This window comes from Mrakia frigida, assembly GCF_051309035.1.
Source record: "Mrakia frigida strain ATCC 22029 unplaced genomic scaffold BDY24scaffold_6, whole genome shotgun sequence".
NCBI lineage: Eukaryota > Fungi > Basidiomycota > Tremellomycetes > Cystofilobasidiales > Mrakiaceae > Mrakia > Mrakia frigida.
In genome coordinates this window covers 364,160-377,191 of record NW_027481275.1, presented here as the reverse complement: position 1 = coordinate 377,191, position 13,032 = coordinate 364,160, and the positions used below count along the sequence as shown (strand labels likewise).

At 54.3% G+C, this 13,032-nt stretch overlaps 6 protein-coding genes across 6 annotated transcripts; 2 read left to right on the top strand and 4 right to left on the bottom strand.

The window, feature by feature from the left end:
- Positions 1–245: 245 nt before the first annotated feature.
- BDY24DRAFT_251271 (uncharacterized protein) lies at positions 246–1,115 on the bottom strand. Its single transcript, XM_076636783.1, has 3 exons — positions 980–1,115; positions 782–902; positions 246–709 (listed from the first exon to the last, which is right to left on the bottom strand). Coding segments are annotated over exons 1-3 (435 nt in total). The 5' UTR covers positions 981–1,115; the 3' UTR covers positions 246–396.
- On the bottom strand, positions 788–2,149 carry BDY24DRAFT_251266 (uncharacterized protein). Its single transcript, XM_076636782.1, has 3 exons — positions 1,889–2,149; positions 980–1,741; positions 788–902 (listed from the first exon to the last, which is right to left on the bottom strand). The coding sequence occupies exons 1-2, from the start codon at positions 2,108–2,110 to the stop codon at positions 980–982; spliced, it is 984 nt and encodes a 327-aa protein (XP_076499128.1). The 5' UTR covers positions 2,111–2,149; the 3' UTR covers positions 788–902.
- A 99-nt stretch (positions 2,150–2,248) lies between these two features.
- BDY24DRAFT_439197 (uncharacterized protein) lies at positions 2,249–3,064 on the bottom strand. The gene is made up of 3 exons (XM_076644426.1): positions 2,778–3,064; positions 2,688–2,711; positions 2,249–2,599 (listed from the first exon to the last, which is right to left on the bottom strand). The coding sequence occupies exons 1-3, from the start codon at positions 2,937–2,939 to the stop codon at positions 2,546–2,548; spliced, it is 240 nt and encodes a 79-aa protein (XP_076499127.1). The 5' UTR covers positions 2,940–3,064; the 3' UTR covers positions 2,249–2,545.
- Position 3,065: 1 nt separating this feature from the next.
- Positions 3,066–6,017, top strand: BDY24DRAFT_380634 (serine/threonine-protein kinase). Its single transcript, XM_076639202.1, has 15 exons — positions 3,066–3,205; positions 3,656–3,730; positions 3,840–3,854; positions 3,941–3,955; positions 4,027–4,050; positions 4,109–4,159; positions 4,242–4,299; positions 4,383–4,440; positions 4,510–4,586; positions 4,654–4,782; positions 4,857–4,995; positions 5,081–5,150; positions 5,267–5,420; positions 5,526–5,653; positions 5,766–6,017. The coding sequence occupies exons 1-15, from the start codon at positions 3,185–3,187 to the stop codon at positions 5,805–5,807; spliced, it is 1,056 nt and encodes a 351-aa protein (XP_076499126.1). The 5' UTR covers positions 3,066–3,184; the 3' UTR covers positions 5,808–6,017.
- Positions 6,018–6,276: 259 nt separating this feature from the next.
- Positions 6,277–11,431, top strand: GCV2 (glycine decarboxylase subunit P). The gene is made up of 21 exons (XM_076639201.1): positions 6,277–6,568; positions 6,671–6,965; positions 7,083–7,248; positions 7,332–7,393; positions 7,480–7,722; positions 7,811–8,000; positions 8,080–8,170; positions 8,256–8,696; positions 8,766–8,860; positions 8,933–9,048; positions 9,123–9,302; positions 9,377–9,590; positions 9,684–9,759; positions 9,825–9,839; positions 9,915–10,205; positions 10,288–10,372; positions 10,447–10,508; positions 10,581–10,613; positions 10,693–10,906; positions 10,997–11,029; positions 11,116–11,431. Exons 1-21 carry the CDS (start codon positions 6,372–6,374, stop codon positions 11,161–11,163), a joined length of 3,147 nt encoding a protein of 1,048 aa, XP_076499125.1. The 5' UTR covers positions 6,277–6,371; the 3' UTR covers positions 11,164–11,431.
- Positions 11,432–11,483: 52 nt separating this feature from the next.
- Positions 11,484–13,032, bottom strand: HIS2 (histidinol-phosphatase; the record flags this gene model as incomplete). The annotated part of the gene is made up of 6 exons (XM_076637665.1): positions 12,799–13,032; positions 12,629–12,734; positions 12,528–12,558; positions 11,866–12,447; positions 11,611–11,774; positions 11,484–11,553 (listed from the first exon to the last, which is right to left on the bottom strand). Exons 1-6 carry the CDS (start codon positions 12,818–12,820, stop codon positions 11,484–11,486), a joined length of 975 nt encoding a protein of 324 aa, XP_076499124.1. The 5' UTR covers positions 12,821–13,032.

The window sequence follows — 13,032 nt, the reverse complement described above, 5'->3', positions numbered from 1 at the left end:
GGGAACGCGAGACGGTCTTTCTTTTCTCGCCGACGCGTCTGATTCCTGCATGGGAACAGCAGCTTCGGGTTGAACAATTCTCAGAGACTTGAGAGGCAATCCTGAGATCCCATATGCCTGGTTCTAAACGAATTTTCGCCTCAGAATACGAGAAAGACGCGTTCCTTGTCGCCGTCGCGGCGACTAAGAGACCTCAAATGAGAAAAGAGGGCTGAGGTCGCGTGCGCCGTGCGAGCTAGAATACTCTCATAGTTATATTCTGCAAGGGAGAACAAGTGATGTATGTATCTGTATGTACCGTAGCGTAAAGGGCAAACTTGTTCGAAGGACGAAGAACAAAATTCGGCGTCGACGTCTACACTCGAACCTCGACTTCAAGACCCTTGACTCGAGATCTTACCGCACTCGCAATGCAAACGACTGTAGTATGAGCTGTACTTCTAGAACAAACAGGGAGAGACGTAGTAAGGTGGAAGAAAGGAAACTTGCCCTGAAAGAGACGCGTCTGATCGACGACGTGAGTCGCTCTCCACTCTTCTCCCTCCAAGACCTGAGCCCGTGCTTCCCTTCTGGCTGTCTCACCAAAGAAGGAAGACTGTAAGACACAATCCTCATAGTATTGAGAGGATTGTAGCAAGAGCTCGTCCGTCCGTAACGTGAGAGAGCTGGAGAAAAGGAGGAACCGAACGGACGCGACGTCGTCCAGCAGCTGTGAAAGGAAGCAAATGGAAAAGTCAGTAAGGCCGAGAACGTTCTTCGTGAGAATGAAGAGGAGACTCACGAAGGGAAGGAACCATACAGGGAGAGGCGCAGGACGATGGACGAAGGATGGCGGCGAGCTCGACGCGCCGTCGGGAGAGAAGGACGAGAAAGGTTGAAGAATGAATCCGACAGCGATGGCACTGCCGATGCAAGTAAAATTCAGTTGAGTGGTCAGTTACTTCCCAAGGATAGGGGGAGAGAAGGAAAGAAAACTCACTCAGATCTCCTCCCACCCGACCACCTCCCACCTGATCTTCGCCTCCCTCCTCCTCTGCTCCTCCAACTCAAACCCCTCCACCTCCCAAGCAGTTCTCATCCACTCCAAAAGATACTCCCTCTGTTTCCCAACTCTCACACGAATTACAACCCCGTCCACCACGTCCGATGCGAGAATCGATCTCCTCTCGTTCTTCCTCTTGAACTGAGTCCCTCCAAGAAGCTCGTCCATGTTGCTCTGAACGACATCCATATCGTGCTCCAGAGGGGGATCAGAAGGTGGCCATCGCCTTGCGAAATCGAAGATGGCGGTGAAGGGACGTCTTGGGACGCGAGCGAATTCGGACTGTAGAAGGCAGGTTTCGGGCCCGCTGTCGACGAAAGCGATGGATCTGAGGTTCCTCCATAGAGCAGAATTGTCCAGTGGGAGGTAGGTGATGAACCCATCTGGGTCCTGGGGAGAGACGATCCCTGCGAAATGGACGTGGACGGGATCGAAGAGAGGACATACGTTTTGAGGGAGGAGGTGATGCGAGCCGTGTGCGCCGGCCCACGAGAGGAAAGAGGGTAGTCCGGTTTGGTCTGGAATGATCTTGAGCTCAAGCTTCTGAGCTCGAAGGGCTCTCCATATAGGAGCACGATCGAGAGAGAAGGACCTTCGGACGTCGATGTCGGAGGACGAGGAGGCGAAGGTGAAGGATTTGATCTCTCGGCGGTCCAGATCGAGGAAAGGGGAGAGGGAGGAATGAGATGAAGTGAGGTCCTGTTAGTTATGGAACGAGTCAGGTCAGTTTCTGTACGTTCTATGTTTGGGGAAGAAGAAGAGAAGGAGGAGGTCGAGGGAGAGGTCTCGAGGTCGCGCGCTCCCTCTTCCCTTCCTTCCTTTTTCTAAGGGAAACAAAGCACTCACTCGAGGACAGAGAAGCTTGTCGAGCTGGTCGTAGCCTACGATGTGGATTCGTTCGTGAAGGAGCGGAGCTGATAGCTCAAGGAAGGCGAAGGAAACGCGGGAGGTGGAGGCGAGGGTGGAAGCGTCGCAGAACTTGAGGATGTGAAGATGGGTCTCCAGAGGGAGCTCAGGAAGGAGAGAAGATAGAGAGAGGGTCGAGGAGTCCGGAGGGGAAGAAGTCATCTTTGGGAGGTTGTCGTGGTTGGGAGGAAGAAGGAGGAGGAGGACGAGGAGCAGCAAAAGGGTGAGCTCGACGCTCCTTCCTTTCCTCCAGCCTTGAGCGCAAAGAGACACAAACATCTTTCGACGAGGAAGTCAGATACACGAATTACAATGCATGGCTATCAAAAGCGACGACCTAGATTTGCAGAGCTGAGCTCGAGAGAGCTGCAAGCTCAGTGCTAAGACTATCAGGCCCTCCTCCCTCTCCTCTCCTTCCCGCCCTTCCTTCGCTTCCCTGCTCTTCCCACGTTGAGCGAGACCATGTACGACCTCAGCCCTTGTCATCGGTGCTGCTGATGGGTTTTTGACTGCCGCGGCGACGACGTTGAAGGGTTGGCGTAGATGCTGAAGCTGACGCTGGGTCCTTCCTCCCTCCTTCCCTCGAGCACGACGAGCTCACTCCTTCCAGTCGAAGATCGTAGTGAGACCTGCTGCTACGGCGACGGCAGCCTGGCAGGAGTGAAGAGAATAGAGGAAAGGGCGAAGGAAGAGATCAGCGAAGAAGTTAGAAGGAGTCGAGGGAGGGACGAGGACGAACGACAAGAATGAACGCTCCTGCGACCTGAAACGCAACGAAAGGATGAGCTTTTGAGATGTTAATAAGAGAGACGGTGAGCTGAGGACTCACGAGGATGAGTTCCAAGGTCGAGAAGGCTTCAAAGTGACCTGTTGCTGGTCCTTCGTGAGTAGAAAGCTGGGGGAGACCTGGGATCGAGATGGATCTGGACGAGGACCGATGACGTTGGACTTGAGGTCGAGAGGAAGAAGAGAGGATGGGAGAGGAGGACATGCTCAAGGCAGAGAGGGGTTCCAGAAGTCGAGAAAGCGAGATGATGGCCGTTTGGGAGGAAGAAGGGGGAGCTTCAGGCCGTAGGGAAGGACAGGGACAAGCAGGTGACGACGGAAAGAGAGACGGGACGACCTTCTTTCCTTCCCTCAAACCATCACCTCCTCTAGAAAATCTACTCTTTCTAGCACTCCCCAAGACTCTCTCATCTAACACCACCACACCCGTCCAAAAAGGAAGAATCTAGAATGTCCACAGTCCCTTGTCAGGTTCGTCCAACCTCCAAGCTCCATCAACACTCCCTCCTCCTCCTCCCTCCTTCTTCCCTCTCCGTTCGAAGCAAAGATGGGAGCTTCCAGAGAGATCAGAAGCTCTCAGCTTTGAGAAGGAGGACCTTCAAAGTTCGCTCGACCCTCAGGGACCACTCGAATCGTCCTCTACATCGAGGGAAGGTGATGTAGAGGAGGGACATGTCAGGGAGCTCAACAGCACAGGATCCACCCCTTTGCTCGCCAGGCCTCCCTCTCCTCGTCTTGTCTTGTCTCAGAAGCGATTGTAGCAGTAGAGAGCAGCATTGGCCCCCTTCAGAGCGTCTCACGTATTCGTTTTCTTTCGTTGATCGACCGAAGATCTCCAGCCCGCGGTCTCCTTCCTTCGAACCAAGCTGACCTGATCTCCCCTCCCTTCTCTCCCTCCGTCCCCTCGCTTCTCTCCTTCAGTACAAGACAGGAAAGACCCTGGGTTCAGGAACCTACGCCGTCGTCAAGGAGGCTGTTCACATCGTCACTGGGAAGGTACGTCTGTGCTCGTCGTGGGAGGAGGTAGGGAGAGGAGGGACGGTCAAGCTGATCAACGTTTCCCTCCTCCTCCCTTCTTTCTCTTGCCCTCGCTTCGTTTATACAGTACTACGCTTGCAAGGTCAGTCTCTAGACGGCTTTCTTCAGCTCAGCGAGATCGTTCATGGAGCTGAGCTGATCTTTTCGATGATTCCTCCCTTCCTCCAGATCATCTCCAAGAAGGTCCGTTCTCGTTCTCTTCCCCTGCTCCTCCTGTCGTACCGTTTGCTGATCGGGTTTCTTCGCCTTCTCAGCTGATGGAAGGAAGGGAGCACATGGTTAGTATGATCTCTTCTCAACTCGTCGAGCAACAACTAACGAGCTTCTCTTTCGCAGGTCCGGAACGAGATCGAAGTCTTGAAACGTGTTTCTCAGGGACATCCCAATGTGAGCTCACTCTGCTCCTCCTCCTCCTTCTTCCTTCTCGAGTCCCTTCGACTGACATCTTTCCTGTGTATGCATCCTTCAGATCGTTGGATTGATCGACTACTTCGAGACCAAGTCGAATCTCTACCTCGTCTTTGATCGTTCGTCCATTCCGGTTCGACTCTCCTCTCGACGAAGCGCTCCAGCTGATCCTGTCCTTCTTCTTCGTCCCTCCTTCTTACAGTGTGTACCGGTGGAGAGCTATTCGATCGAATCTGCGCCAAGGGAAACTACTACGAGCGGTTCGTTCTTTTTCCTGGCTCTCGTCGCGTCGTGCGGCTCTCGAACTGACCTTCTCCTTTCCTGTACAGAGACGCTGCCCACCTCGTATTCACCGTCGCCTCCGCCGTCAAATACCTTCACGATCAGGGTATCGTTCATCGAGATCGTGAGTCGAACCTGCGCGCTCACCGCCTCTGATCAAGAGCTGACGAGCTTCGTTCGTCCCTTCTCAGTCAAGCCCGAGAACCTGATCTTCGCCAACAAGACCGAGGATGCCGACCTTCTCATCGCCGACTTTGGACTGAGTCGGATCATCCAGGAGGACACCTTCAAGATGCTCACGACCACCTGTGGAACTCCTGGTTCGTTCCAGGTCTTCTCGTTCGAACTCGAAAGGTCGTCGACTGACTCTTCTCCCTCCTTTCTTCCTCTCCAGGGTACATGGCTCCCGAGATCTTCAAGAAGACCGGACATGGAAAGCCTGTGGATATCTGGGCTCTTGGAGTTATCACCTACTTTCTTCTCTGTGGATACACACCGTTCGACAGGGAGAACCAGTCCGAGGAGATGAAGGCGTGAGTCTCGTTTCGTTCGTCCTGTTTCCTCTTCTGCAAGACGAATCTGACCAGTTCTCTCCTCTCTCGCTCTCCTCTCTTCTAGTATCATCAACGGAGACTTCAAATTCGAGCCTGCGGAGTACTGGCAGGGAGTCTCGCCTACCGGACGTGACGTGAGTTCACCTTTGAATTCGAGAACGACGGACGAGTTCTAAGACGTTTGTTTACTGACCATCTCCTCCCTCTTTCTCTTCCCTCTTTCCATTTTCCTTCTTTTGAACTCCCTCAGTTTGTCACCAAGTGCCTGACGGTCGATCCAGCGAAACGGTTGACGGTCGAGCAAGCTCTCGCTCACCCTTGGTTGAGCCAGGAGGCCAAGAAGACTGGAGCCGAGGTCGATCTGTTGCCCAACGTCAAGGACAACATCAAGTCGAGGAGAACGCGTGAGTCTTTGGAATCCTCTTCTTTCTCCCTGAAGAAGCGAAAGAGAAGAGCTCGGCGGCTGATCGCGTCCCTCTCTCCCTTTCTTCTCTTTCGACGCTTCTCAGTCAAGGGGACGGTGAAGGGAATGATCTTTGCTCAGAGGATGAAGGCCGTTCAGCAGCAGGCTTCCGAGGATCCCGCTGCTGCCGAGTTGAGGCAGAGACTGGCGGACTACAAGGAGGCAGCAGAGCAGGTGAGCTTCGGGCCCTTTCCTCCCTCCCTCTTTCTTTCCCTCCTCCGTTTCGTCCTCTCTCTCGGCAGAAAGCTGACCCTCCTCCCTCTCCTCTCCTTTACGAATCATGTAGGAAAACCCCTCGGAAGTTCTCGCTCCTTCCGCTTCGGTCTAATCGTCTTCATTGGTAGTAGCTTTTATGGTTCTCTTCGGCTCTCCCTCGACGCGCCTCGTCGATTCTCTCCCTTCGTCAACCTGTTTTTGTGTTTCTCTGTTTCTCGGGGGTTCTCTCGTTTCTATATACGACGATCTACGTTTCCAAGCCGGTCTTGCTGGTTTTCTTTGCGTTCCCCAAAGCAAGGTGATGAAAATGAAAAGAAAAGAAGAACGAGGGGAGGAGATAAGGATCACGCTCAATCAAAGCGGGGAGAGGAAGAGCAGGGGAGGGAAGAACTTCGCGACGCGATCGAGCTATTCTCGAGCACTCGAGGAAGATTTTCGAAGCTGATCAGGTGAGGAGCACCTGTACTGATATGCTAGAGAAGGCGAAAAGGCAGATTTTCTCCATCCGATCCAGAGAAACGACGATTGTTTTCCCAGCCCTCGCGCCTCGGTGCTCTCAACCTCCCCTTTCTCAGTGCGACCTTCTCAGTGAAAAGTTCCAGGACCGTTCCTTCCCCTCTTGTCCTCTGACTCCCACCCCCTCCTTCCGCCCTTCCCTCCCCCTTCCTCCCCGACGATGTCCCTCCCTATTCGTCTGTCGTCGTTCGCTGTTCGACGAGCCAGCACCTCCCTTCCTACCCTCGCTCGGAGAAGCGCGTCGACCACCACCTCCCCTTCCTCCTCCTCCTCCTCCTCGCCTTCTACGATTGGACAGCAAAAGAGGAACCTCGCTCAAGTCAGCCCGGCTCTCCCTTTCCAAACTCCCGTTGACTCGTAAGTTTCATTGCTTCTTCTCGCACACCACCAAAAGGAAGAAAGGCGAAGGAAAGCGAAAGCTCATCAACTGCTCCTCCTCCTCCCTCTTTCCCTTTGCAGCATCTTCGCTCCCCTCGATCTCCACCCTGCTCGTCACATCGGTCCCGATGAATCCGATTCCTCCAAGATGCTCTCCACCCTCGGTTACTCCTCCATGGAAGCCTTCATCGCCGACTCTGTCCCTGCTTCGATCCGAATCAAGGACGAGGTCGTCTCGGACGAATCCATTCGACCCTACTCGGACGCAGAGTTCCTCAGGAGAGCCAACGAGATCGCAGGGATGAACGAGGTCTACAAGACCTACATCGGAATGGGTTACACCGAGGCCGTCGTGCCTGGAGTTATCTTGAGGAACGTGAGTCTCGCAAACAAGGGAGGAGGAGGCAGGGGAAGGTGGTTCGGTTTTCCATGGGAAGACTCGGAGATTTCGAGAAACTCACTCCTTTTTTCTCTCTCTTTTTGGTTCTTGTAGATCACCGAGAACCCTGCTTGGTACACGTCGTACACTCCCTATCAGCCCGAGATCTCTCAGGGTCGATTGGAGTCGTTGATCAACTACCAGTCGATGGTCACTTCGCTGACGGGGTTGGAGTTCTCGAACGCTAGTTTGTTGGACGAGGGAACTGCTGCTGCTGAGGGTGAGTTCGAACTTTTATCTACGTTGATCTACTCGAGCTGAAGCTGACCAGTTCTCGTCTTCTCGCGGCTTCGTTCCTTTCAGCGATGGTCATGTCGATGGGTCAAGCGAAGGGAAAGAAGACCTTCATCGTTTCGTCCGGTGTTGTGAGTTTTCTTTCTACATCTTTCGCTTTCCCTTCTGCCTTGTAGAGAGCTCGAGCTCACCAGCTTTTGTTTTGTTCCCGAAACAGCCTCCCCAAACCCTCTCGGTTCTTCACACTCGAGCCAAAGGATTCAAGCTCAACATCGTCGTCGGATCCCCTACCGAGCTCCTCGCCGACCCTGCCATCGCTAAGGACCTTTGCGGAGCCATGCTTCAGTACCCCGACGTCAACGGAGAGATCGAGAACTGGGAGGGAGTCACCGAGCAGATCCACAAGCTCGGAGGACAGGTCGTCGTTGGAACCGATCTCCTCGCTTTGACCATGCTCAAGGTTCGTTTCCTTCGCCTCTTTTCGGTCTGTGTATCCGAGCTCAAAGACTCAGCACTGACTCCTGTGCTCTCGTTCCTCGTTTCTACAGCCTCCTGGTGAATGGGGAGCCGATATGGTCCTCGGAAACTCAGCTCGATTCGGAGTTCCTGCTGGTTACGGAGGACCTCACGCCGCCTTCTTCTCGTGCAGGGACGGGCTCAAGAGGAAGATGCCTGGACGACTCATCGGACTGAGTAAGGCTAGCAACGGAGAGAAGGCTTACCGACTCGCTTTGCAGAGTGAGTCCCGGCTCGTTTTCTTTCGCGTCGATTCGTTGCTCCGTACTGACCATCTCCTGCTTCTTCTTTTGCTTCAAAGCTCGAGAGCAGCACATTCGACGAGAGAAGGCTACCAGTAACATCTGCACGGCTCAGGCTTTGCTCGCCAACATGGCTGCCATGTACGCTGTGTGAGTACAAAGGACGAGTCTTCTTCGATTCGAGACGCGACGACTTGGAGCTGACCTCTCCTCGTCTTCCTTCCCTCTCCTCAAGCTACCACGGTCCCGAAGGTCTTCGACGAATCGCCGCCAAGGTCAACTCCCTCACCCACGTCCTCAAGGAGACTCTCGTTTCCATCCCTTCCTCCCCTTACACCATCCAGAACAAGAACTTCTTCGACACCTTGACCATCTCGACCTCCGCCTCTGGAGGAGCCGACGCCCTTCACTCCATCGCCAACGACGCTAGGATCAACCTTCGACGAATCGACGCCACCACTGTTGGAGTCACCCTCGACGAGTCTGTTGGAATCATCGATCTCCTCGCTCTGACTAACGTCTTCGTCAAGGCCGCTGGAGGAAAGCCCATCGGACCTCAGGAGCTCGTCAAGATCGCCTCCGGAGCTGGAATGAGCACCGCTGGTTTGGGAGAGTCGAGCTGCTTGCCTCAGGAGTTCCAGAGGACGAGCAAGTTCCTCACTCAGCCCGTCTTCAAGTTCGTCCTCTTCGTTTGCTCGCCCCTTCGACGCGTTCAGGGCTGACCTTCTTGTCTTCTTCGAACCAGCACTCACCACTCCGAGACCGAGATGCTCAGGTACATCTACCACCTTCAGAGCAAGGATCTCTCCCTCGTTCACGCTATGATTCCTCTCGGATCTTGTGAGTTCGCCTCTCCTCTTCTCTCCTTCGTTCGTCGCTGACCTTCCTTCCCCTTCCCTTTTCTCCTCTCAGGCACCATGAAGCTCAACTCCACCGCTTCCATGATCCCTCTCACCATGCCCGGATTCTCGAAACTTCACCCCTTCGTTCCTCTCGATCAGGCTAAGGGATACCAGCAGCTCATCAAGGTTCGTTCGTCTGTCGACTTCAAAAGCTTCCTCCCTTGCCCATCACTGACTTCGCTTTCCTTCTCGTTTTCCAGGAGCTCGAGGCCGACCTCTGCATCATCACTGGATTCCACGCCATGTCCCTTCAGCCCAACTCTGGAGCTCAGGGAGAGTTCGCTGGTCTTTCCGTCATCAAGGCTTACCTCGAGTCTATCGGACAGGGACAGAGGGACATCTGCCTCATCCCCGTTTCCGCTCACGGAACCAACCCTGCTGTGAGTTCATCTCTTCCCTCGTCGATCTATCCTTCTCTCATCTGACCACTCTCCCTGCTGCTCCTCGCTCTCAGTCCGCCGTCATGGCTGGTCTCAAGGTCGTCGCCGTCAAGGTTCTCGCTTCCGGAGAGCTCGACATGGAGGATCTTCGAGCCAAGGCCGACAAGTACAAGGACAACCTCGCTGCTTTCATGGTCACCTACCCTTCCACCTTTGGAGTCTTCGAGGATGGAGTTCAGGAGGCTTGCGAGATCATCCACTCGCACGGTGGACAGGTTTACCTCGATGGTGAGTCGAGCTCGTTTCCCGTTTCGTTTCGTCGCTTCTTCTTCGTTTCTCCGAGCTGACTTCTTCTCGTTTCCCTTGCTTGGACAACCTCAGGTGCCAACTTGAACGCTCAGATGGGACTCACCAACCCCAAGGTCTGCGGAGGAGACGTGTGCCACTTGAACTTGCAGTGAGTCGAACGCGTCCCTTCTCTTCGAGCTCGAACTGATCAGCTCGTTCCTCTCCCTTTCTCAGCAAAACCTTCGGAATGTAAGCCATCTTTCCCTTCTTTCCCTTCTCCCTCTGCGTCGCTGACCTCTCGTTCGCTTCGTTCTCGAAACTCAGCCCTCACGGAGGAGGAGGACCCGGAGTCGGACCCATCGGTGTTCGAGAGCATCTCGCTCCTTTCCTTCCTGGACACGCCGTCGTCCCCACCGGTGGATCTCACGCCATCGACTCCATTGCTGCTGCTCCTTGGGGATCCGCTTCCATCCTCACCATCTCGTGGGCTTTCATCAAGATGCTCGGAGGAAACGGTATCACCGATTCTGCGAAGATCTCCATCCTTTCCGCCAACTACATCGCCAAGAGGCTCGAGCCCTACTACAAGCTCAAGTACTCGAACTCGAAGGGACGGTGCGTCTACTTTTTCTGTCCGTTTCATACGAGAACGATCGAAACTGACGCGTCGTTCTGCTCCTTTGTTGTTTCTTTGCAGAGTCGCTCACGAGCTTCTCCTCGACTTGTCTGAGTTCGAGCCTACTACTGGCTTGAAGGTTATGGACTTCGCTAAGAGGCTTCAGGTGAGCTTCCTCGTCTCTCGATTGCTTCCTTCGACGAGCAACCTCACTGACCATTTTCCCCTCCTCTTGTTTAGGACTTCGGAATCCACCCTCCTACCTGCTCGTGGCCTATCACCACCGGTATGCTGATCGAGCCGTACGTCCCACTCCTTCTTCTTCTTCCTCTGTAACCGTTTTACTGACCTCGTCTTCGTCTTCCTTCTTGCAGTACCGAATCCGAGGGTCTCGCCGAGATCGATCGGTGAGTCTTCCCTTCTTTCTTTCCGCCTCTTCATCGTCCGAACGAGTGCTGACCCTCTTACCATCCCTTCTTTCCTCAGATTCTGCGACGCCATGATCCACATCAAGAAGGAGGCCGACGAGGTCGCTTCGGGAGCTCAGCCTCGAGACACCAACATCATCGCTCAGGCTCCTCACACCATCGCCGTCTTGACCCTCGGAGAGGACAAGTGGGATCGACCTTACACGCGAGCTCAGGCCGCCTACCCCGTTCCTTGGCTTCGAAAGCAGAAGTTCTGGCCTGCTGTTGGACGAGTGAGTCTTTCGCTTCGTCTCGTCGTCCTATCTTTCGACGTCCCTCCGGTTCTGACGCGACGTGCTCTTCCTTTCATTTCCTTTCTTCAGGTCAACGACTCCTTCGGAGATCTCAACCTCATCGTGAGTCTCTCATCCCTCTTTTTTCCTCTGCGAATCTTCTTGAGCTCCAACTGACCAACCTCCTCCTCTTCCCTCCTTTCATCCAGTGCGAGTGCCCGACCGTCGAGGAGCTCGCCGAGGAGGACCTCCAGTAGCCTCTCTCCCCTTTCTTCACCTTGTCTCTATCTCTCTTCTTTTTCTCTCGGGTCCCATCTGTTGCTTCTCATCTCGCTTTCTCCGTCTCTTGTTTTAACCCTCCGTTCGCTTCTCGTCCGTCCTCTTTACGCCTTAACGCCAAAACCTCATTTGCATCGCTCGCTTTTCAGTCTCAACCACTGTAGCCCACTTCCAACACATAGATAAATTACCCCTTCCCAAAGCCAAACGCTCTTCTCTACTACTACTAGTCTAGAATTTCGAAGGATTATTGCTCCAATCCGAACGAGAAAACCAAAGGATCAAAACGGTTTTCGTTCTAGGATCGAGACGACCAGAAGGGGTCTTCCCACCAGTTCCCTTGGACGCGTCGGGGCGTCGCTCGACCGCTTCGGCTTGGAGGTGGGGGTAGGGAGGAGGTGGTGGTGGGGATGTTCTTGGAAGACGAAGGAGCGACGACGGAGGAGGAGAGGTCGAGATGGAGGGACCAGATCTCCTTGACGTTGTGCTCAAGGAGGTAGGCCCGAAGGAGATGGTAATTGAGTCCGACGGCGAGGGGTCCATGGGAGTCGTCCGAGAGACAGAGTCGTCCGTTCAGGGAGATGATCAACTGATGAAGCGCAACGGGAACGAAGGCAACGAAGTTCAGGAGACGCGTCGAAACGAACCGTCGAACAAAGAAAAGGACGGAATCGACTCACCTCCAGCACATCCCAAGCAGGATACGCTTCCTTCCACCCCTTCCTGAACGCCGCCGCGTTCAACTCAAACATCGCTCCGTATCCAATCGCAAACTTGACGTTCCTCTCAATCTTCTCCCAAACGCCTTCATGGTCCGTGAACTTGAGCTGCGGGTTCCATAGACGAACGAGGTCGAAGTGGCCTATCACCTCGGGTTGAATCTGCTGGAGGAGGGTGTGCTGACTTTCGAAGTAGGAGCGAAGGAGGAGAGTCATGGGATTCGAGGAGGAGGAGGACGTCGAAGTCGAGGACGAGGAGGTGGAAGGAGGAGGAGCGAAGGATTGAAGAGCCTTTTCGAAGGTCTCTCGATCGAAGTCCAGTGGAATTTCATTGACGTGGTGAAGACTTCCAACGACGTAGTCTATACGGTCACCCTCCTTTTCGAGGAGCGTGGTGAGTCCTGCGAGATCGAGAGGGGAGATGAGGTCCGTTTCGATTCCGATGGGGAGGGAGATTTGGTGGGAGTGAAGCGATCGAAGACGGTGAGCTTCGTCGAGATAGGAATTGAAGATGGTATCGAGATCTGCTGGGGTGAGATCCGACTGTGGGAGAAGAGAAGGAAGAAAGAGGAGTTAGAGGAGCGACGACGGAGAGCGCCGGACGAAGAACGAGCGAGCCTCACCTCCTCTGGGTAGAGATCTTGCTGGCGATACCTGGAGGTAGAAGTAGAGAACGGTTCAGTCCTAGCGTCTTCGCGAAGAGATCTCCGAGGGTGATACGGACCTGGGAGCGTGCTCTGAAAGACCAAAGACTTTGAAGTCCTGCTTGATCGCTTCTTGAACGACCTCCTCCAGCGTCCCCTTCGCATGACGACAGAACGATCCAGAGTCTGCAAAGAATCGAGAGGGATCAGCTCAAGGAAGTGCGAAAGATTGATGACGCGAAGAACGAACGAGAGTGATGGGAGTAAGGCATGTCGGAGGGAGGGAAGGAGAGGTCGAGGTCGCTTCGCTTCGGGTTGCGAGAGCTGCAGACGACAGAAAATGAGCTTGTAAGGCCGGATTTGGAGTTTGAGAGGTAGATCCGAGTCTGGTTCGGGGCTGACGAGATGCTTTGAGTCGAGCTGAGAAAAACTGTTGTGAGGGTTGGAAGGTGAGGACGCTAGAGGGGGGTCCTCGAAAGGCCAG